At 40.4% G+C, this 25,207-nt stretch overlaps 1 protein-coding gene across 9 annotated transcripts in view; it reads right to left on the bottom strand.

Annotated features, from left to right (window-relative positions):
* The window catches only part of RYR3 (ryanodine receptor 3), a 484,412-nt gene that overhangs the window by 246,504 nt on the left and 212,701 nt on the right, over positions 1-25,207 (bottom strand). For all 9 annotated transcript variants that reach the window (XM_023620680.2, XM_070239375.1, XM_070239401.1 and 6 more), the window contains exons 9-12: positions 21,200-21,274; positions 19,184-19,340; positions 8,988-9,161; positions 5,165-5,286 (exon numbers count right to left, since the gene is read on the bottom strand). In XM_023620680.2, the coding sequence (XP_023476448.2) occupies positions 5,165-5,286; positions 8,988-9,161; positions 19,184-19,340; positions 21,200-21,274 (528 nt within the window). The remainder of the gene's footprint in view (positions 1-5,164; positions 5,287-8,987; positions 9,162-19,183; positions 19,341-21,199; positions 21,275-25,207) is intronic.

Here is a 25,207-nt window from a genome sequence, read left to right as displayed (position 1 = left end):
GTCAGCTCAGGTGTCAATCTCTTAAAAAAAAAGATTAATATAAATCCTTACCAAATATCATACACAAAAATTGATTCAAAATGAATCATAAACCTAAATATACAAGCTAAAACTATAAAACTTTCAGAAGAAAAATCTTGGTGATTTGGGGTTGGGCAAAGAGTTCTTAGATATGACACCAAAAGCATAATCCATAAACAAAAATAATGTTAGGTTGGACTTCACCAAAATTAAAACTTTGTGCTTCAAAAGACATTAGTAAGAAAATAAGAAAAAGCACAAACTAGGAGAAAATATTTGCAAGTCATAAATCTATTAACAAAACCAACTTGTAACCAGAAGATGATAAAGAACTCTCAAACTCAATTTGAAGACAAACAACCCAACTAAAAAATAGGCAAAAGACTTGATTACATTTTACTGAAGAAGATATATGAATGGCTAATAAGCACATGAAAAGATGTTCAAAATCATTAGTCATTTTGGAAATGTAAATTAAAACCACAATGACATACCATTTTGTATCCACTAGCATGGCTACAATCAAAAGTCACGCAATCACAACTGTAGGCTAGGATGTGGAGAAACTGAAACTTCACACATTTCTGAGTGGAATGTAAAATGGTGTATCTGCTTTGGAAAACAGGTTTTCAGTTTCTTAAAAAGTTAAACATACCCAAATGTTCACTGATGGATGAATAGATAAACAAAATGTGGTATTTACATACAATGTAATGCCATTCAACTTCAAACGGCATGAAATTCCGATACGTGCTACAATGTGAATAAACCTTGAAGATATTTACTAAGTGAAATAAGCCAGACACAAAAATACAAACATTGTATGATTCCACTCATATGAGGTACCTAGAATATTAAATTCATACAAATAAAAAGTAGAATGGTGGTACCAGGGGCTGGAGGGAGGGGAGAATGGGGCGTTATTGCTTAATGAACAGGGAATTTCAGTTTGAGATCACATAAAAGTTCTGGAAATGGATAGCGATGATGGTTGCACAACAATTTGAATGTCTTTAATGTTACTGAACTGTAAACTTAAAAATGGTTAAAATAACAAATTTTATATGTATATTTTACCATAAAAATATGAGTTAAACATAAATTCACATGACTCAGCAATTCCACTCCTACCATTTCTACCCAAGAGAAATGAAAACACATCCAAAAGGCTCTTATACTAATATTCAAAGAAGCATTACTGATAATGACCAAAAACAGAAGCAACTTAACTGATGAATAAACAGAATATGAGCTGTGTGTGTCTGTTGTGTATATCTATATGTCTCTCTCTATAGAGATATCTATATACAAAGATCTCTTTCTATATATGTCCAAATACACAATCATATATATACCTTTATGTGTGTATACATGTGTGTGTACATGTGTTTTATATATATATCTATGTACTTATATATATATATATAAAAGACACACACACAGGCATACTCTTTAGCAATAAAAAGGAACAGAAGACCGTTACGTGCTACAACAGGGATGGCTCGCAAAAATGTAATGCCAAGGGAAAAGGTCAGATTCAAAAGACCACACATTGTATGATTTATCAATTTAATGTATTAAATTGAGACAGAAAGTAGATGATTGGTTGTTTAAGGCCAGGCGTGGCAAATAATATAAACTGCAATGGGCATTAAGAAATCTTTTTAGAGCGATGAAAATGTTCTAAACCTGAATTGTGGTGATGGTTGTACAGCTCTGTAAATTAAAACTCACTGAGTTACATGCTTAAAAGAATTTTATGATATATAAATTATAACCTAATAAAGCTGTTTAAAGATAATTTTCCCATTGTCAGGCATGTAACTCCCACTGATGATTTTCAAATAATAGCTTTATTGAAACATAATTTACATATCATACAATCATCTATTTAAAGGGTACAGTTCAATGGTTTAACAGCAGTGTATTTACTGAGCTGCGTAACCATCACCTCAATCATTTTGGAACTTTTTCATCAGCTCCCCTCAAATGCCGTACCCATTAGCAGTCTCTCCCTTTTACCCCTATGACCACCCTGGCCCTACACAACCATGAATCTACTTTCTGTCTAAAGATTTGCCTATTTTGGACATTTCATATAAATAGAATTGCACAATATGTGGTCTTTCATGACTGGGTTCTTTGACTTAGCACGCTCTTTCCAAAGTTCACCCACGTTTAGTGTTTATCAGTACCTCATTACTTTTTATGGACAAATAATATTTCATTTTATGGAGATAGCACATTTTATTTATCCATTCATCAACTGATGGAAATTTGGGCTGCTTCCACTTTTAGTTATTATGAATAATGCTACTCTGAACATTTATGTACAAGTTTTTGGGTGGACATATGTTTCATATCTCTTGGGCATATACCTAGGAGTAAAATTGCTGGGTCATATGGTAACTCTATATCTAACCTCTAGAGGAATTTCCAGACTATACTCCAAAGTGGCTGCAACATTTTACATTCCCACCAGCAGTGTATGAAGGTTCTAATTTCTCACATCCTGTCCCACATTTCTTATTGACAGTCTTTTTGACTACAGCCATCGTAGAGGGAATAAAGTATTATCTCAATGTGGTTTTGATTTGCATTTTCCTGATGGCTAATGGTGCTGAACATCTTTTCATATGCTTATTGGACACTTGTGTATCTTCTTTGAAGAAACGTCTATTCAGATTCTTTGCCCATTTTTAAATTGGTCCATTTGTCTTTTTAATGTTGAGTTGTGAGAGTTCTTTATTCTAGATACAAGTCCCTTATCGGATATGCGATTTGCAAATATTCTCTCTCATTATGTAGGTTGTTTTTTCACTTTCTTGATGGTGCCCTTTGCAGCAAAAAAGTTTTTAATTTTGATAAAGCCCAATTTATTTACTTTTGCTTTTGTTGCTTTTGTTTTTGGTATCATATTGAAGAAATCATTGCCTAATCTAAGGCCATGAAAAGTTAAGCCTAGTCTTCTTCTCCAGGTTTTATAGTTTTAGGTTTTGTATTTAGGTCTTTGATTCATTTTGAATTAATTTTTGTATATGTGTAAGATAGGGACCACTGACTTTTAAGAAAGATTTTAGAGCAGAGCTGAAAGAGTTGGGGACAAGATAAATAAAACCATCCACTGGTACGGCGATGGTTCTGGTGATAGTCTAGGTTACATGAAAAACTCATGTTTGCATGTAATTATCTTTTTCTGCCTATACCAAGCCATTTATTTTTATATCCTTTCTTCAAAGAAGGGGGACAGTCTAGATGTAATGTTGCATAGAAAGGAGTAAATACTTTTGCCCAGGGATCACAGGAAACCAGCGGCAGAGCCAAAAGCAACAAAGCATCGTTGACTTGCAAGTCTCGGTTCCATCCTGTGGCAAGAATACCTCTATTGTCTACTTTCCTGTCTCAAGTTTAGTAACAGGACCCCTGAGTTGTACTGGGTACATAGCCAACCAACCAGTGATTATATTTCTTGTCGTCCCTGCAGCTAGATGTGGCCATTTGACTAAGTTTTAGTCAACAGAATGCAATGGGAAGTGATCAACTTCTCGGTCTATCTTTTAGGTAAAAAATTGCTTGTTTCCACGTCTTCTTTCTTCCCCTTGACCATGTGGGTGACGAAAACATACCAGAACAGTCGGTCTCACCTGTGGCTGAATATAAGAATGGCTTGGGGAGCTTTAATAAAGAGCTGGTGTTGGATCCCACCCAAGAAATTCTGATGCAATTGGTTTGAGATGATACCTGGGCACCAGGGTGTTAAAAGTGCCCCAGATGAATCTAACATGTGGCCAAGGTTAAGACTCCTACTCCAGGGCAGTGGTTTGTGAACTTTAGCATGCATCAGCACCAAGCGGAGGGCCTAAGAAAACATAGTTTCCTGGGGGACCACTCCTAGATGTCTGATTCAGTAGCTGGGAGGTAAAACCCAAGAATTTGTATTTTTAACAAGTTCCCATGTGATGCTGCTATGCTAGTCCAGGGACACATTTTAAAAACCTGTAGGAGATCTCAAAGCAGCAAGATGGAAGGAACCTGAGCCCCAGTAGCAGGATTGTCTATTTTCCCTAAACCAGTTGCCTACCCTGTACTATTACTTTAAACAGAAAGGAAAGTTTATCCTGAATTGCAACAGCAGCTTCACCTATAACCTAGCTAATATACACCCCTTGGATCACAATGTTTCAAGAGGAAGAAAAGCAAAGGTATGAAAAAATTTTCTCATTTCATGCAAATTCACAAACCCAATTTAAACCCTCTTGGCTTTAGAGATATTTTCCTGCAGGAGAAGGATAGCTCGAAACACTGCATTGTTTACAACCAAATCCCTTCCTCAAGTAATTGGTGAACACAATCCAGAGTTCTGTTTTGGCAGCATTGTTGAGGCTGGAGGGATTATGATCCAAACATGCAGTTTAGTTACTTTTCCCATTTAAGTCCCAGCCATAGTCCGGGTAACCCACAGCTTCCAATGCAAATCTACTAGGATTCAAACCTTAGCAATAATTCTGAATGATGTAGAAAGCCTATGTTGTTGTTGTTGAGGAAGATTTGCCCTGAGCTAACATGTTGCCAATCCTCCTCTTTTTTTGTTTGAGGAAGATTGCCCCTGAGCTAACAGCTGTACCAGTCTTCCTGTATTTTGTATGTGGGTTGCCGCCACAGAATGGCTGACGAGTGGTGTATGTCTGTGCCCAGGATCCAAACCACAAACCAGGGCCACCAAAGTGGAGCACGCTGAACTTAATCACTATGCCACGGGGCCAGCCCCCTAGAAAGCCTTTTTAAATAGCACAGAAGGCATGGATGCATTTCTCCTCTCTCCTCCCCTCTTTACAAACGAATACAAAAGGGACTTAAAGTACTCCAGATCTCGTCATTTAATTTTCATGAAAAGACCTTGGGTATTCACGACACCGACCTGAATAACCAGGGGGTTGGGCATTTGTTGGGCAAAGAGGGAAGCTGATAAGGAGGTCACCTATATGGGAAACAAGTTTTAGTCTCAAGGTCTCTCTGCTAAAACTCTTTGATGATGTTTAATTATTTCCTGAAAAGTCACAGCATTAAAAGGGGGTGGGTAGGTGGGATGGGATAGCCACAATGAAGAAACTCACAGGAAGAGAAAAGGAAGGAGCTCAGGTACCTTACAAACTGGCTGAACAAGGCTGTTGTGTTCCGGATGATCCGAGCAGCCTGGGACTCCTCCTGCTGGCATCTCTGCAGCGTTAATCCGTCATCCATGTGGCCTTCCTGATGGAGGATGACCTACCCACAGAGCAAGGGACACCAGGTTACACATCACTCCACAGCTGGAGAGTCAACATTTATTGCAGTATTTCCCACATCCCTGCACAACTTCTACCCAACCAAGTTCCCCTGGGTCCATTTTGAAAATGGGACATTAACAAAGTTATTTTGCCCATACGCCCTACTACTGACATATGAATCATTCCTGAGACACGGTCCTTTGATGAAAATGAAATTTTATGTGCCACTGTGGTATGAGTTACAATAAGTTCCTTGGGCCTACACGGCCAATTTGGAAGGATGAAAACATACTTTATAATACTTTATAATAGATTTTTCTCTTAAAATGAACACAAAACCTTATTCTTGGAGATGGGAAAAGTCACTTTGTTTAGAGCGTTTACCTCCAGAGATAAATTGAAGAAGAAGAAAGACAAGTCAAAGCAAAACCCTCTCAAAAATCCACTTGGATTTCTCTACTGAAGGACAGCCACACAGGGATAGTTAACTGTAGCACTGGGGAAGCGGCTCATGACCGGAGTTTGCTTCTCATGGAGGAGAGAGTGGGTTGGAAAGCATAGGCTCTGGTATCAGCCAACTTGAGTTCTGGTCCTGCTATGTCACTTCCTAGCTGTGTGACCTTGGGCAGGTTACTTAACCTCTCTTTGCTTCGACCTTGCCATCTGCAAATGGGTTTACCTTAGAGGGTTGTTTGGAGGATTAGATGATTTATACGTAAGTCATTTAGCATGGTTCCTAAAATATAAGAGATGGTCAATGGATGGTTGTTATAAGGGGCCGTATATTACTGATCCTGGATCAGTTATCTGGAAGCTAAGCATACTGATCACCAATAACATCATCATAAATAATGACATCATTATACAATTTTTGGGTGGGGATAGCAGCCTTTGGTGTTTTAGAGCTCAGTGCTTTTTTCCTTAAAAGCATCAAGTATGTGCAGATGTTAACCAGGATGGTTTGATTCTGGTTCAAGTCAGGGTCAAATCCTGACTCAAGTTCCTGGCATGGTTTCCTCTTGATGTGAAGGGAGACCCTTTGTAAGTCCTGGTGGGAGAGGGGTCGGTCAGTCTGTATGTCAATTAAATAGTCTACATGTGGCTCCAGAAAATATCTTTAGAATAAGGATTTTTGGTTTCATTTTTAGCACAAGGAAAAACTCATTTTCCTTTCCAAGTGAAAATCTCTTACTTTTTTTTTCATCCTGCTGAGGTATGTCCTGATATAATGAATTTACACAGGAAGTAGAATACTGGCTTGCTTTTGCAAGTATTGATGTTTATTTTGAAAAAAGACTTCACATCCATCTACACACTGTAGTTTAAGTGTTAGTAAAGGATGCCCTTACTGTTGGATTCACCAACTGTCTCAAAACATTACTTCGTCAGAAGTTTCCAGCAATTGGTGAACAAGGTTGCATTTAGATTTGGTAATACATTGCCACTGGATTTACTTTGGCTTCAGTCCTTTATCTGGTCCCTAAAGATCAAAATTCTTAGGTTTTGCTTGTTCAAATAACACATTCAAATTGGTCAGCCAAACAAGAAAGTCATGAGAAATGGGGAAAATTAGAACGTTGCTATCATGGGCCCCAGTGATCGCTGCAGCCCAGTTCCTGGGGCTTTTTCTCTTAGAGGAATAGGACCATAACCCAAAGCAGAGAGCAGAGACCTGAGACAGGAATGGGAAAGGTGACTTACCATTCATCAGGTTTTTCACTATGACCAGTCTCCATTGGTTTTTCTAGGTTCCTGTTTGTTTGTTTCATAAAATGCTTAACACAGATTTGGAGTGCCTTCGTATTTTTAGAAGGGAACTTAACCTGCTCTTCCCTAAATGGAGCAGGGCAGCCCTGTCAAGGGCTGAACACTACACCACCATTTAGAGAGCATTTCAGAAACCACCTCCCAAATTCACATGCACATTCCAGCAATTTGGTGCATCTACAGGCTATGGTCCTGGGAGAGAAAGGCAGGGCCAGGCACAATAAATCAATAACTCAAACTGGGGTCTCTCCTAGTTGACAAGGTCATTCAAGTGTGTACCCTCCCATCCAGGCTTACAGCTGAGATCCATAAATTCCATTCTCTTTAAATGTCCTCATTACCTTAGTAGGTCTGAAAAATTGTAGAGACTTTAAATGATATTATCATACTCTACAGAGGATTTAATTTTCTTCTGATAGGCTAGTAGGGTAGATAATGGTTTTTTGATATCTATTTTCAATTTGCCCTTATTTTCCATGGTGTGGTGTTTACTCCTGGGGTAGAGCCCTTTTGGGATTTAACTGAAAGCCTACTGCATTTTCAAGGACCATTCCAGCTTGAGGGACCCTGAACCCCAACCTCTGTCTACCGAGTACTGGTATACTGTCAACATCTCTGCTTTGCTCTTCTCCATCACAGCTGCTGCTTTCTGTTTGCTATCTTGGCTTCACATCCCATTCATGGCCAGCTTAAGAAGCTAGGGGAAATTACATATAGAATTTCAGGCTCACACTTCTACAGTTTCCTCCACTCTAGAGTCTTGGCCCCTCAAGTCCCAGAAACCTTGACCAACCTTATCTCAGTCTATTAGTGAAGCTAACATAAGACCCCGTTCCTTGGTGCTGCAACTCAGCAAATACACAGAGGGGAAAGTGGTGACAAAGGTAGGGCTCACCTTAGGGCGTTTACATTCTATCTGCTGTTGTTGTGGATGCCTTGGTTGTTGTTGAAACCTCCAAATGGTTTGTTTTTTTGTATTTCATCCAGTCTTTATAATCGTTCACAGAGGAAAGGTTGGGCTTATCTAAGCTAGTCTGTGTGGCCTCTTATTTATGCTGTTTTCTATCTCCTCTTCACAATTTTATTTTCCCCTTTCCAAATATTGTCCTGGTATCTTACAATTTACATAAATGTAAGCTATTACTTCATGGTTTTCTCCCAACCTCCTTTCTTGCAATAACCAGCCTTCTGGGAAACTTTTCATCACCTCCACATTAGGCTGATGTACCTGAACTACAGTGTACAATGCCTCCTAAAACCTTATTTTGGGACTCAACTACCCAAACCTGTGTTTTGTAAGGGTTTTCCAAGAAAACAAGCATCAGGCCCTAGGCATTTATTTTCTGGTTCCTATCAAAAGAAACACTCTTAGGGCAATTCTTTCCGGTAGAAAGATGATGTGGGTATCCAAGCCAGTTTCCCACTGCAGCAGGCTGTAACGGGCCACTCAAATCTGGGCCCATTCTCTGTGGATACAGCATCATTCCACAATATCTCATCTTTCTGCATGTTGGTTCCTGTGGGCTTGTTATCATGCAATTTGCATTTTCTCTGGAGAGATTCTATTTAGTCTCTATATTATGAAAATTGCATAGTAACTCAATCATCCACTTAAATGAAGGGAGCAATGATGTGGATAATCCCCAAACAGCAAACCACCAAAAGTCATTTAGTTCAGGTTTTCGAGTGCATTGAACAAATTCAACCCCCTCCTCACAGATTTGCCATGTATTTAACTTTTTTTCTTCACAGAATACGAGGTCAAAGTAACCAAATGAGGCTGTACAATCTGTCACAGAACAACTCTTCAGAATAGTAAGAATTGTAAGAAGTAAACATACATCACTTCCACCTGACGTTCACAATCATTGCTCTTGCCTACGGTTCCAACTCAGCGTAAAACAATTCTGGACAGTCTTTCTGACCCCTCACCTTTCTTTTCAGAGGTCCAAGGCGGGATGTCTTAGCATCTTGTGCTTTGTAGGTCACCCACAGACCACTGGAAACATGCTGGACAAAGCAGACAGAATCTCCATACTTGATTTCTGGAACTCCCATGCCTTCTATATCTCGCTTGTGACTGGAATCCAATTTCTCCTTGATTTCCTATTTCACAGAAAATGAAACAAATGTAGGCATGTCTGATTAAATAGAAATGCAATATATAAAACAAATCACCTGTGCAGAATTTGTAAGCCAGGGAACCAGTTCCCACGATAATCATGATGTGCCTGTCCAAGCCAGGATTTCAGAAAGGCTTGCTTCCCTTATCTGCTGTTAATTGGAAAATCAATGAAATTCAAGTTTCAGCTACTTTAGTGATTATTTAAATCCATGGAAAAAGGAGGCAGCTGGTAAGGTTTCTTTTCAGGTCTGATTTTATACACTTGTCCATTATATACCCTACTTTCCTCATCCTGACTTACATGCCTTAATAATTAACCCTTTACTGACCAATTAAATTAGTTTCAGCAAGCTGTATCTTCTATAATTTTAATGGTTATCTTCTATAAATGTCCAACTTAGGGGTTTTAAATATATTTGTTATCATCATATAAATATCTCTTATGGAAATCAGCAGAGAAAGCAGACTCTTGGAGCGCGTAGGGGCTGCTGTGCCTTAAGACTAATGCAGTAACTGGCATATTAGTTTCTTATGGGCTCCTCAGTGTGTGATCCAGGCAATGGGTTTCATTCTCCAATTGCCATTATTTTCAAGGAACTGACTCTCCAGTATGGAAAAAGGAGGTACTGTGCATCAGGTGTCCACTCAGTGACAACCTGAGGTGCCTGTCACAGAGTGAGTCAGGAAGCAGACTCATGGTGTGTGGAAACTCAGTCCCCTCCTCATCAATCAGAGCCTCTGAATGGTTCTCCTCTATTTCCATTTCTTTTCTACTTCTTGCGTTAAACTGCTCATTTGTAAAAGCCATTAGCTAGGCAGCATTCTGAATTCTTTTACAGAATAAAAAATGTAGCGTGCTGTTCCCTCGGCTTGCAACAACTTTACTCTCATTCTTAATGCTGGAACAACGGCAGCACATCTATGCTGCCCTTACCATGGGCAAGGCAGTGTTCTAAGTTCTCTGCATGGACTAACTCTTCATAACAGCCTCTGATGCAGCTACAAATATTATTGCAGTGTTACAGAGGAGAAAACGAACGTATAGGGAAAAAACAATTTGTCCGAGGTCACTCAGGAAGTAGTGAAAGAGCCAAGACTTAAACCGGGAAGTCCAGCTCCAGAGACTACGCTCTTCCCCATAATCGCAACTCCTACTCATCCTTCAATATCCCACTCAGACATCACCTTCTCTGTGAAGGCAGAGTTAGTCTCTCCCGCTGTATTGCCCCAGCACAGTCTCATTCCTCTATTCACCACTCAGCACGCCATAATAAATGTGCTTGTTTACACGACATCGTCTTTTTGCCAGGCTATTAAAAAATCAAGGGCATGGGTCAGATTTCAATTAATTTTGGATTCCTCACACAGAGAATCCAGCACCTGCCGATTACTTAATAAACATATATTGATAGAATATATGTATATATTTATATATATAGCTGAGTAATTTTTTCTTTCAAATCTATTTTTTTTAATTTCAGCTCTTATCATTCAAACCTTCATAAAAACAAAATTAGTTATTTTGCACACATTTAGAGGATCATTTTGACCAACGTTAACTCTTTACAAGAAAATTCTTATTTTCAATGTGTGTTGAAACATAGATTGGATTGTTAAATACAGCTTATTTCTCAAAATTAACATTTTCAAAGGAACATATTTCTGATTTTATAGCAAAAGCCAATGAGAAAATAGAATTTGACACATTAGGATTTCTTTATAGGCAAGTGGTCAAGAATGCACTTATTCTACAAAACAATGGATACTTGATTTTCATTTCAGAAATAACCATAGTTCTGTAGACACTCAGGCCAGTAATAAGACTTAAAATATGCAAAAGCTTTCATCTCTAGCCTGTTCTCCAACCACAGGCAATGCAGTGAAATACAAATAATATACAGTACAACTGTTAAATATGAATAATTACGCTGATGCCAAGAGCTCACGGTTAAAAGAGAGCATGTTCCCAAACTATCAATGACTATGGGCACTTCATTTATTTTCTCGCTTTTCATTTATTTAAATATGACTTTGCCAAAAGAAAATAAATACCAAGATCTGGTTTCCTGGGAGCTCTGAAATAAATGGATCATTACTGTTGAGAGAACAGGGTGTCCCTCTGTGTTTTTGCTTTTACAAAACGGCATCAACTTCCAAAGTTCTATGGCTGTCACTGCATCGGCCGCTTCTAATTTAAAACAAGAACAGGAGTAACAACTGCAAAAACTGAAACAGAGACAAACCAGCACTAAAGCCAACTCGACCCAAAACTGAAACAGCAATGACACATCGTCAAGGAATTGAGAGAGTCCATGATGGAGAAGCCTGGATTTGGCCAACAGCAGATTGGTGATCTCCTTCCGACTTGAGCATGAACAAATGCTCCTCTGTTTGTTTTCACGTGAATATGGACCCAGATACAAGAACTCTCTTGCTGGGAATGGAACCTTCCTAAAGAATAAGGCTAATTCAGTCAGTCCCTTCCATTAACTTTCCAGTTCCTAAGAACACAATTCTCATTTCTAAAGTTCTTAAACACCATATGCTTCAACCAAATTGGACTACGTTCCCTCGATGTATCAGGTGCTCCTTCCTCTGGGCCTTTACTGACAGTACGCTTTTTACTAGGAATTCCCCTACCTCATCTCTGCATCTTTACATCTCATCCATCAAGCCTCCCCCAGATCCACCTTTGCATCGTCTCTGAGCGTATGGCACTTTCCTTCCCCTCTCTCAAGGCTCTTTACCATCTTCTGCAATGTGAATCCTTTGCTGGCACACTTCCTATTCCCTGTCAGGTTGAAAGCCTCCAGGGGCAAGACTGGCATTTGTTTGGTTTTGTATTCCACACAACAATCTGCTTAAAATAGGCTGCAAATAATTTGTTTTTGTTTTATTGGTCTGTGGGCATCAATTTGTCTGTTTATCTGCATAAACTTTCCCTTCGTTAGATAGTGAGCTGATTCCAAGAAGGAATAGGTTACTTTGCCCAACATGTGTTGAAGGATAAGCAGAATCTTTATCCCTTGTCTCTGTTGAAAGCTTACTAAGGAAATGCTCATGACCCCATTGTAAATGTCATGTAAATATTTGGCTTAGAAGATTACATTGTTGCTCTCCAGATTGATGTAAAATTTCTAGAAGGACAAGGAAGGGAACTGGAACTAGTGTTTGTCTAGTGCCTACTTTGAGAGAAGTATTTTGCTAAGCACTTTACAGTGACAACACCATCGTGTGAATTTACCAAGGTCCTTCAAAGTGATATGTAATATACATGACACTTTAAGAACATTTTCTCTAAACCTTTCAATGGTCCTGCTGTTTTTATTTCTCCTATTTTATAGATGATAAAACTGAGGCTTGCAGAGTTTGAGCAATTTGCTCAAAGCCCTGTAGCTAGTAAGTAATGGCACAGAATCCAAAATGAAGCATAATTCCAAAGCCCATTTGTCATTTGTACATAATTTTTGGAATGGTTGCCATTAGCACAGTTAAGTATTAATTGTATTAATGTTTTAATTGTTTGAAGGCTATTATAAAGAAGAAACTGAAAATATATGCTATTAATTTACTAAAAAATGGCTCTGGTTTGTATAAACTTTAGGAGTCAGACACACAAACCAATAATGACAACAAGCTGATATGGTTTATATTCAAGGTGGAACTGGAGTTTGGAAGACAGAACAACTCAATCTGCCTAGGGAGTTAGGGATGATTTTATACAAGACTGACACTTGATGTGAGCTGGGCTAAGAGAGAGAGGAGAGAAGGGAAATATGGAAGGTGACGGTGTTCTAGTAAGATGGGCACAACGTGGCAAGAGAGTAGTGGAAGTCCAGAAAGGGATTGAATAGGAAGGACTCTGAACTTTTATCTTATAGGTTCATGAATGTTTCTCAAAGTCACAATGTTAATAGATCTTCTGTTGGAAAAGTTCTCTGGACAAGAGGACTTTGGACAAGTACAGTATCTTCTTCTAGGAGTCAAGGGGAATAGTAAGATAGTATGCTATGGACTCTACTTGTAAGTCCTATAGTAAAAAGTAAAACACAACAAAAAAAGAACCCAAACAACCTGTTGAACTCTAACACGGCATTTTCCTTTTCTAGAAAAAAATTTTCATAGAATGATTATCTGGAATACTTCTTGGGAAAAGCTAGTGTATTTAATGGAAATCCACTGAGAATTTTAAGCAGGGGGATAACACAAGAGTTGCACCTTAGAATAATCGTTCCAGCAGCAATGGGAAAAATGGATTCAAAAGAATGAGGGATAGACATGGATGAGTTGTAAGCTACAGCATTAGTATCTAGCATGGTATCTGAAACAGAGTAGGTCCTAATTCATGTTTATGAATTATAGTGAAATTTGTTATTTGACATAATTAAGCCACCTATGCACACAGAACACAAGAAAGTACTTTTCCAACAGACTATAAGCACCCAAAAATGTTTCAGAGGAAAAGTAGATGGACCTCATTCATGGATGTGGGGGTAAGCCATCAAGAAAGTCCTGGTTAGCTCACTCCTTCCTAATTTTCTCTGGAGAAACCTTGAGAAATCACCTTTGGGTTCACAGCTCCACCAATATTGTCCCCTTCTGAATTGCTGATTTAGAATATGAGGTCTTAGAATGGCCTTTAAAAAACCACACACTGCAGGACACTGCTAGGAGCCTGGCTGGCCCCAAGGCTGGCTGCAGAGCCTCTGCTGGGTGAGAGGACAAGGAAGGCCCTCTGCCATTTACAGAGTGCTGGGGGAGCGGACTCATCTGCCTCGTTAGGGAAGGCACATTTCTTGAGCAGAAGTCACTGCACTGGGCTGTTTCCTTCATCTTTCTCATTTAATCCCCACACCGTCACCTTCAAGTAGGCAGCACTACTGCCATTTCATGGTTAAGGAAACACTGTCCCATCTCATCTCAGCTCATCTTCCTGGTCTCATTTAATCCTCACAACAATCCTTCAAGACACACTTCTTCACCCCTGTTTTTCACAAAAAGGGACATTTAGCCTGAACAGCAAATGGCAGAGCCAAGATTCAAACCCAAGTTTCTCCCATCTCAAAGTCCACGGCTTTCCTTTTCAGCTTCTCTATTTGGTCCACTTTGAACAATAACGACTTGGGAAATCATCAACTTAAATTTTAGAAATACTTTGTAGATTTTATTTAAAATGAAACTGCAGGAAGTGGCGCTGTCTCTAGGTGTTTGAATCTTAAGGTACATGTTTTCTTCTCCCCCTCCCTCCTCTTGTCCATAGCCTCTCTTTCCTCAACTGAGAACTTGGTGAGGAAACGGACAGAGCAAGCAAGTGGACTGGCTCAAACAGCACTATTTCAGCAGCAATGTTTCCATAGAGGGATGCACTATGAGCCAGCTGCCATCTTGTTTCGGGCTGTGGGGGGGCCACTGAGGTTAAAGGGCACATGGGGATACAGTCTATGAGGATGCTTTCCACACACAGCAGAGAGAACAGTGGGCAGTTTTTAAAAGGCAGGTAGGGAAGTTTCATTTGGCCAAGAACACAGTGCTTAGCACACAGTAGATATTTGATAAATGTTGACAAAACTGAATTTAATGTTTTCATACATTGAGGAAAAGTTTCCTCTAATTGAGAACAGTTGAGAACACATAGCTATATGACATTATGCAATAAAAGAGGCAAAATTTGAGATTCTATCTCAATCATTCAAGGCTCATGGTATAGTCATTAAAAATACCTATAAAATAAATGGCTACATGTGATAATGCTCACTTCAACATTATTAATTCATCTTTTCTTGAAAGGAATTCAGCGTTGTAAACTGACATTGAGACATGACATCTAAATAGACAGTATTGCCATGCCAGAGGAAATATTTAATCACATTATCTGACAATCCTTGGGGAATGGCCTTGCAATGTCAAGACCATGGGAAAAGGGTAATCAAGTTAATAGAAATTTGACTTAGATGTTCAAAATAACAAATCTCTCTCCTTGAATGTTTACAGGGATGGTGTTATGATCCAAAATGATTACCCAATGATGACAGAACACTTCCATGAAGATGACAGGGGTTAAAATGAAATGGACTTCACTCTGTATTTTAGTGTATGACCACATTTATGTATCCTTTCAGCAAGCAATTTTCAGACTTGCTACATGCTATACACTGTGTTAGATGCTGGGGTGCAAAAAAGGGGGTAATGCGTGGTCCTTGTCATCCAGGGGCTCCCAGTTGAGTGAGTGATGACTGTATTGGAATCATGAATAGAGATCTAGTGGAGGATAATGGCAGAGACTTCCTCCCATAAGCGACATTTGATACTTGTCTGGAAGGATGAGAAGAAGGTCACTGGTGGAGGTGTGGAGAGATAAAAGACATTCTAGGTACAGGTTTAGCAGTAAGAAAAAAAAGAACATATTCAAAGACTGATAAATATTCAGCATGCTAGAGCTCAAGGCACCATAAGTGAGTGGAAATAGAGATGATGGAAGGGCAGGAGGAGTCAGATCTTAAAGAATCTTTTAAGGCAGACTTCAAGTGAGGTACAACCAGATTAAGAATCGTGTCCAAGGTCTCATGGAGAGTGGATGGGAGTCAAGGCCAGATCCAGGCAGCCTGGAAGCCACGCTGTATCTTACACCAAGCCACTTCCAGATTAAAGGACCAAGGTGTGATGCTGCAGTCTGGAGGCAATAATACATCTCAGGCCTCCAGTTTGATTTGGATCATCCTGCTGAAGGAGAGGGGAAAAAACTTTGACAGAGATCACATTCTGCTCATCATTCTACACGTTTCACACAGCTTGCTCAAAGACCTGTGTTTGATTCCACCAGAGCCAGGCCGGGGCAATGGCTGCAGTAGTGCTTTGCCTCGACCACTTGCCAGTAAGGCTCAGTCACATCCCTGTCCTATGCTGTGTGTACAAGATTCACAGGGGCATCTGCCATCTTCCTCGTAAGGGCAGCTTCCTGAGGATGTTAACACGCACCTGCAGCTGTTCCATAGCCCCTATAGGCATGGCTGTCACAGGTTAATGCAACCTGACAGGAAACATAGGGTGGGAAGCCAATCATTGCCAAATGACTCACAGCCCGGCTAACCCAGCATCCTCCCACAACACGTGAGCCCAAACAGTGCTCCTTCCAGGAGTCTCTTTTTCTGTTTTCCAGGTTCTCCAGCATACAGGGAGGGTCAGATGAATACCCGCACTTGACCCCATTCACAAAGGCACCAAGGACGCTCTATCTCCACCTCTTAGCCTTTCCACTGAGTCCCTCTGTGCTACCACCCAGATTCTGAAATGCTATCTCAGACCACTGCCTGCTGTCTGCTCTATCACATAACACCTGGAACAGGCAAGAACTGGCAAGATGACTCAGTGCCCTCTCACTGCTGAAAAAGAGAGCCACAAGTCTCTGCCAGGGACATCACTATTCCCCAGTGAGGGGAGGCACACTGGAGAGTGCACTCAAGGAGAGCCTGCACCAAGCAAGGTAAGAATACATTTACTAAGGAGGAATCTGGAGGCCCAGAGAAATCAAGGCACCACCAGTGTTCTTCTCCCAAGGCTCCTTGGATTGTGCGTGGCAGAACTATGTGTTCCCCACACGTTTCTCCTTTTTGTGCAGCTTCATAGTTAGGATGCCAAATGCCATGCCCACACCATGTCCCAAGGAAGCTCTGATCTCCTGTGGGAACACAGCCTTATCTTGGCCCACCATGGAGCCCAGGTCATTTTAATTCCAGTTCCTTTCAAATTAAAATGAAGGTAGCTGGGCTGAATACTGCTGCACAGAGAGTTATTTAAAACCTCTAACAAAGTGACTCCAAAGAAATGTAACCACATTGCCAAGTGCACAGGACAATGTGACTCATGGGTGACTTTTACATCCATCTCTGCTATGCCAGCAGCCCCCAGGGTACCACGATGACTTTCAGCCATCAGCTCTTTGCCTTCCATGTACATGGAAATCGAGGGACTTGGAGAGATAATCAATGAGCCTTTTGAGGGTAAAGTGTATTCACAGGCCACAAGTGATGCCAAGTGGAAGGAATGCTATAAGGACTCTCTATGGTACTCTGAGCTTCTCTGGCTTTCCCCAGAGACCATGGCACAGCGCTAAGCCATGGTCCACAAGACTGAGCCAAGAATGGAATGGAATGGAAGAGTCCCCTTGGAACAGGATCCTGCCAGCTGCCTGGAAGCCACCTGATTCCTCTGTTGGCATTAGAGAAGCCCCATTCTGAAATGGTAAAGACCTCTGTCACGGTTCTGTCCCAGGGCAGGACATTTAGAGTGGGCTGAGGAGATTGGGATAAACACTCAAATAAGGAAAAAACCAAGCTGGCATTCTTAGAAAGGCATTTACTTGGTCATCAGCCATGATGAGTCATTTCTTGTTTTCCACCTTCCTCCCCACCCTCCCACACCTGCTTTCACGCCCTCAGGTCCAAGTTGTCTCTCAGGGAAGGCTGTGATCTCGCTTGTCTCTGTTCTTAGGATTTTTCTGTTGCTTTGTTTCACTGGTTCTTTTAGCAATTTGCACTGCCCTAAACCACTTCCTGGAGGCTAAAATGTTTTACTACATAGGTAAAAGATACGAATTTAAAATTCTTCTTGCGTTGGTAATCTTAAAAAACAAAACTGAGGTTAACATGAAGGAGATGTGCTCAGAAGGAAGTCAAGGAGCCAAGAGGCCACTGGAAGAGAAGCAGATGGAAGGTAATATTTGAGAGAAATTTAGAAAGATATGGGCAGCAGGCTCACATTTTTTTAATGTTTGAAATACAGGTGTGAAAAAAGCCTAATTCTGATATTGGCTCTGATAAAGGGCAATTTTGTGGAGAAAAACCTGTATGCCAAAGAGAATCTCTGCCTAAAAAGACTACAGGACCATAAAAAGAGGGCAGAAAGGAGTCCGAACCTCCTGCTTCAAAGGGCAATGCTGAACGACTGTCCTCCTTTGGTTCATTAAGAAGCAGAGATGCCCCATAGAAAATTCAGCTGTCAGCTTTACACCGAGGCCTACAGGAACAGAATCATCAATAACTCTTTACTGAAATCGTGTTGAGAACACAAATCAAGATCTATTTCTGGAAAAGAGCAAAGAAGACTAGAGATGAAACTCCCAAAGGAGATGTCAAACTGTCTTCTTAGGAGGTGCGGACTTCCTGATAACTATGCATACGCCTGTGCAGAGCCTTTCTTATGCTTGGATGATCTTTCCAGAAAAATCGTAAAGTGACAGAGCATCCAACCGTCTGTCAGAAGTTTGCTCAGCATGCAATTCAGATGAGCCAACTAGATCCAGCTCTGACTTATGCTGACTCAAAACCTGGCTGAACAGTAAAGACAGAGGTTTAAAAAAATAGTTGTCAATATACACAGCAAATGGCAAAGCTGCACATTTGGGGTTAATCTAACTACCGCAGGATTTGCAGTTAATGAAGGTTGGGGATGGATAGGCAATAGCTAAGAGATCTGGAGAGAAGAGACAACCCAGGAAAAGGATGAAGAATCTACCAGTAACTTTGTACAATAAAAATAACTTCAAGATGATGTCATGTCCAGAATTACGCCTTCTCTGCATCTTTCTGAAAGAAATTACTTCCTTGATTTAAACAAATATAGCACTGAAACTCACACCTCCATGTTACCATTACTTTATAGGAGTGAAGCATCTGACTAAGAAGTGTTAAAAACAATTTAGAATGTATTAAACAACAACAGCATTTTCCATTAGCCTCTGAGCTAGTCCATCCTTGTAATTCCTTTGTTTTCTAAGGCTTTCCACTCTCCTTTAAATTCTTTCTCTCTTAAGACTTCAACCTTCATCCAAGGTACGCATTCCTCTATGAACTAGATTCAAAAGATACAAGAAGACATTGTTTATCACAGGTCTAATTTCCAATTCCATTTTGTTCCAGCTTACTTTCTTTTCAGTCATAGGCCCACCCGGAGGTCTCAGAGCTTTCACTTTTAGAATAAGGTCAAAGTTCACTTCATCACACTTTACCTTTGATGCTCGGAAAGAGAAGGCTGTGGACTTGGTGTCTGACTTTCCCCGGTCTTGCAGTATAAGGCCTTGGTCCTCTGTCAAGGCCAGGTAGTGGCCTGTGGTGAGATGTCGGAGTCGGAAAGCCTGGCCCCATCTGATGTTACTGCCACTCCAGCTGGGCAAATGAACAGAAAAGAAATTGCATTTACACAAAGATAAGTCATTTTTAGTACTTATCCTACACTTTCTTACACACACAAGCAGACTTATAACTCTCTGGGATTCATCCCATAAGGGACACAGCACCAGTTTCCCGGCTTGCTCTAGGATTTCATGTCTGCCTACAACTCAGTGTGGTGCTGTCTTGTGACCTCTCTTAAGAGCACAACAAGGAACACAATCCTGGGGGCAGGTCAATGGCTTAACGGAAGCAGAAGTCCCAAGCTTCCAATTTTTCCTTCACTCCACTGAAATGTCTTGCTGCAAAAAAACACACGAAAAGAATGGAAAGCTTGCCTTTCAAGGGAAACTCATTTCTGGGAAAGTAAAGCCTTTCCAAATGTGCCATCTCAACTCAAATATTTTACTACCACAAAGAATCCTCTCTTCAAGAGAAATAGTAAAAATATTTGTGCAGCTTATGCTTGCCAGGGAGAGGCAGATAATAAACAAGCATAATAAATACAGAAATAAACATTGTGGTATATTAGATAAATTCTACGGAAAAAACAGGAAAGCAGGAAAACATGATTGAGATTCCATGTTGAATGCCAACCTTTTTTTGATGTAGGACGATATGGTAACAAAAGTTACGGTAAGTGTCAGGGGAGAAATTATCCACTGAATAAGTTGTAACTCATTTATCTTTTAAGCTAGAATAAAATGTTTAAGAGATACATGAGTCAACTTTTAAAACGTCTCTCCTCGTCATCTGACTCTTTGGAGCACCAAAGAATTCAAATAACATTGATAAAAGGCTTAAATTCTACATGTTTAGGCCTCCAGGGAAATAAAGAACTATAACCGGAACTATATACTTATTTAGACTATTTAAAAAATCCATTAAGCGAGAACCAAGCCCTAAATCCTGAGAACAAGAGTTTGTTACTACAAGAATTTTAATAAGGCTGGAAAGAGAATGTAAATGTCCAAGTCAGATAACAAGTGGGTACTCCTTGTGTGTATGTGTGTGTGTGTAAGAGAAGTCCTAATATTTTCTTCTGATCTCCAGTGGATTATCTTGAAGAGCCCTTGGGGGCACACACTCCTCATGAGAGACTTTTATTTTGAACATACATTCAGAGAGAGACTGAGCAGAGAGTTAGAGGGAAAGGCAGTGAAGGAAACCAAAGATGGCAACACTTAAACCTCCTTTCTTATCCTGAGCAGTTAGCTCTAGTCTAACTTACAATACCTCTCAGCAAAATAAAGGTCCAGAGCTTAATGGATCCCCTTCAGTGGTTTGATTGTTAGAGACTCCATGTTTTTATCCAAGTTCTTGGCTCCAAAGCCTTAGCATCCTGTTCCATCAGGTACAATATTGTTTCTGACAAGTTCTAGTAAACACTGTTTCCTTCACACCTACATTCCAGTGATGTTTAGTCTTCTCTACCTCATGCCATCTCAACAACCACTCTGTCATTTAAAGCTAACTTTCCACTGCAGCCAACAAGGCTACTGAGAGGAGGAAGACTTACCTGGGTTCCAGATCATCTGTTTAAGAAAACAAATGGGAGAAGAACTTTAATGGCTTACAGCAGACATATCTGAGCTTGCCTGTTATAACCCAGCCGCTGCAAGGGAAGCAGAGCCCCCTGGCTTCAGAGTCAAAACAGAGGTATTGGAAATCCTGTGTATGTTTGTGTGTGTGTGTCCTTTCAAAGCAAAGTCACAAAAATTTCAGAACTTAGCTCTGGGCCAAGGAACTTTCGAGAGTTTGTCAGGTGATGTGAAACAAATGAAGGATTTAAGAGAGTAGGCTGTCTTGGAAAAGAAAATAATCTTGAAAAGAGCACCACCTTGACCCTCCATTACCTTATCCGAAGGGGTTCCACTCTCCACAGAGATCTGGCTCTTGTCCCAGCTCCGCCAGCTTCATAGAATACCCTCCTGTGAGCAGAGTTGGAGATTAGCTCCTCTGTGCGTGACACTGATCAGCACCAGGCAGGGAACAGCTCCCTGTAGAGGCTGCTCAGACCCTGCTGCTTTCTAAGCTCTTACAGAGTCAGCAAAACGAAAAGCAAGAGTCAACGGGAGGCACAATTTCCCAGTCTCGCTCTCATAAGGGAAAAAAGGTGTGAACAGGGAGGGCACTGCTTGCCACATATATACATGGACATTCATGGACCATCTGGTGCACGATGAAAAGGATCGGCTCCATTTCCAAGTCAGGAGTCAAAACAGCCCAGTCACACACCATCAGACCTGATACCGAATGCTCCACTTCTTTCCAGTTAAGCTCCTTGATGTAGTTTTAGATCTTTAGAAAACGTACTCGTACTTTTAAAACATATATGCAGTACAGTATGAATTCATTTCCATTGTTCTAGGAAGCTTGGAACAAAGCTTTACACTCAGTTGCTGTAGTGTTCATGGTTTTATTAGTTACTGTTGTCTCTTGTGTTGCATTAAGGATGACTTTTTAATGTGTTTTTAAATAAAATGTTGATTTTGGAATAATTTTAGACTTACAAAATGTTGGAAAGATAGTACACAGTGCTCCCACATAGACTCGCACAGTTTCTTCTAATGTTATCATCTGGCATTACTATGGTGCAGTTCTTAAAACTAAGAAACCAACGTTGGAACATCATTATTAGTTAAACTCAAGACTTTATTTGGATCCCAGCAGTTTTTCTATTAACTTTTTTCCTTTTCCAGGATCCAATCCAGGATACCACACTGCATTCAGTTGTCATGTCATCCTTGATTCCTCTGTTCTGTTATAGTTTCTTAGTCTTTCTTAGTTTTTCACGACTCTGGCAGTTTTGAGGAGTGCGGATCAGGTATTCTGTAAAATGTCCCTCGATTTGGGTTTGCCTCATTTTTATCTGATGAGCAGCAAAGTCTGTTTTTTAATCAGTATAATAGGGACAAACCTATCTATTTCATAGATTATAAGGAATTAAATGAACTATCCTAGTTTAAAAGTATGACCTTAGATCAAGACTGATCATTTAATTGCATTTAGTTTCATTAATTTAAAATCCTACCTACCTCGAATGATAGGGGATTGGTATATATCACAATTGAATCACTCAAACCCCAGATGAATCTTGATCGAGATTTTTGAGACAATAGGAAATCAATAGAGATAAAGAAGAAATGTGTAATTATTTTTTAACCTAAGACTATAACTATGAGTGGGTTGAAAATATGGGCTTGAGTTTGAATCTGTTACCTGTGAGACTTTACCAAGTCCCTGGACTCTGTTTATCTCAGCCCTCATCTAGAAAATGAGTCTAATAAGGGTACTTCAGTCATAAAATGTTGTGAGCATTTAATGTGTTTGTTAAAGTAATGAATGTGCACACAGATGTTCACGGATGTAAAAAATACTATGTATTGTGGATTTACCTAAATTTTACTTAAATACAGATATTTATAAACATGCATAGAAAAATACATGGCACAGAAATATAATGAAACACTACATTAACAGTGGCTACCTCTGGGTGGTGGGATTATAGAAGATATTTTAAACCCTTTCAAATGTGCATGCTATAAGGAAATGTGCAGTAAATGTTAAAAAGAGAAATCCTATGTTACCTTAGAGCTCCAACACCCCAGGTGCCTCTGTGCCGGGCCTAGAATCGTAATGATACAGCCCTGACCTCCTAGCCACATGGGAAAATTTGCTGAGAGGTTCTCTGATGCTCCTCCCCACTCAGCGAGGGCTGGCAAGATCTATCAGGTGGATAGGGTGGAGCAGCTCACCTAAGTCACAAGATTAGAGAACTCTCTCCCTCTGACATCTGAAGAATTCTCGGTTAGTCCTTCCCACCTAGGAAATGCAGGCAGCTTGCTCCATTTATCCTCAACAACCTGTTCCTGTTCTCTAAAACAATCGTCCAAGGAGAGGGGTAGAGTGGGTGGTGAGCTGAGATGCTTTGAAAGTTTGGCTGACAGCTTAGCCTTGGCTTCGACAGGTTAAGTGACTTAGCCCAGGGTGCTTGACAAGCCAGAGGCAGAGCCGAGGATCAGAGCTCAGATGGTTACACTGCTGCTTTAGGGTTTGCACCCTGGGACAGTCGGCCTCTCTACTCAGCCCGGCTGCTCTCAGCCTTTAAAAAGAAGAGAAATGATTTCTTCCGGAAAGTCGGCCGCTCTACAGCGGAATCACTTGCATGCCTTAACGGCTGCTGGGGCCTCTTAGTCTATTCGTGATTTCCTATTCTTGTGTACTCTCTCAGATTTCAGTATTCCTAGTCATCTTGGCAAATTCTGAGGATTTACCTCAGATACAAGGCTTCTCACTCACCTCACCTAGACATCAAATAACACCACAGCATCCTCTTTTGATTGAGAGACCAGTTGATAGAAAAATTCAGTTTCCAGTATAATGAATAGCTGCTTATTCACCCCAGTCTCAACCCCTTCATGCTTCCTTACAAAGGAAAGGAATAAACCTTTTAAATTTTATCTGCAAATTTCTTTTTTCGAGAATGCAAATTAGATCCTATAGAATCCTCAGACAAAGGAAGGGTTGATCTTGTATCCACGATGGCACGCATGTCTACTTTAGGGTGCCCATTTTGGGAATTCCTTTCTGTTTTCACTCTCCCCGGCACCCTCTTTCAAATCCTTGTCCCGCTTCTCCTTTCAGTCAGGATCTTGTTGAAGCACTCAACAGGAATGCTCGCCAAATGAAAAGTTTCTCCAAGCAACATACTTTCTGTCCAGGCTGCTTCCAATACGGTTCTAAATTTAATGACAGGTGTATGTGTGTATGTGTGTATGTGTGGGTGGGTAAAGGCCCACGCACAAGGTTATTTCATTTTTTCCAAATCCCTATCCTTAAAACAACAGGAATGGGAAGAAAGAACTAGTGAGTTCTGATGTGTTCCATCTTAGATGTAGATAACTCTGCAAAACTCACAAAACTTCAGTTCTTTATCCACCTGCAAACCTTCCCCTTACTGCAGCCGAGTAAGATATTAAAGAGACAGTATGCAGGCTATTGCATAATTTTATTGTTTAAAAATAAAAGAAAAAGAAAATTGTAATTGAATAGGATCACATGGCATTATTTAGGGTAGGGAACCTTTCATTCTAAGGGAAATCAGGTCAGCCCAACTTCCCTACTCAGAGATAACTGTCAACCACTGGACAGGGAGGCAGTGAGTGAATTCATTGGGTGCTGGCCAGAGGTCTGGGCTTTATGTGTCCTAGACATTGTTTTGGGTCACCTCTGGTTCCTATGAAGGGGTATTCAGAGGACAGAGAAAGGAGAAAGAGACTCAGAACAAGAAGGGATATATATGGCCAGTGGATGGTTTCGAAGATGCACAATAACATGTTCAAGCACAATGCTCCTGGGGTCCTTCAGTACATCAAATAAGGAACAAGCCCCGGCTGGAGAGTCAACAGCTCTGGTTTCTAGGCTCCCATCTGAAATCATCCAGTGTGTGACCTTTGGCAGGAGACTGACCTAGATGATTTCTAAGTTGTGTGAATGTGGCCCCACGTTTCTAATGAAGTAAAAGAAATGCAGTCAACAAGGCTCCTGTAGGCATTATGCAAAAACAAAGGATGTATTACCACTGGGAGATCAGAGTCACTGCTGCCCCAAATTCAGTCTAATTTGGATCTAAGATTTGATTTTTTAAAAATATATCAGATTTCTATAGTCACAAGGGCCAAGCTTCTATGCTCTGTTCCTTTGATGATAAACAGAATACTAAAGGATCCCTCAGTATAAATTTAAGACCCAGATTAGTATTTTCCAACTCCTGGTTTTGAATTTTTGAAAAACATTTGTTGAGGGGTCAACTAGAAGATCAAAGAAAGCAGCACCCTCTAAGTGTTACCCTTGGCACCATC

The sequence above is a fragment of the Equus caballus genome, chromosome 1 (genome assembly GCF_041296265.1).
Source record: "Equus caballus isolate H_3958 breed thoroughbred chromosome 1, TB-T2T, whole genome shotgun sequence".
NCBI lineage: Eukaryota > Metazoa > Chordata > Mammalia > Perissodactyla > Equidae > Equus > Equus caballus.
This window is presented reverse-complemented; position numbering and strand designations above follow the sequence as displayed.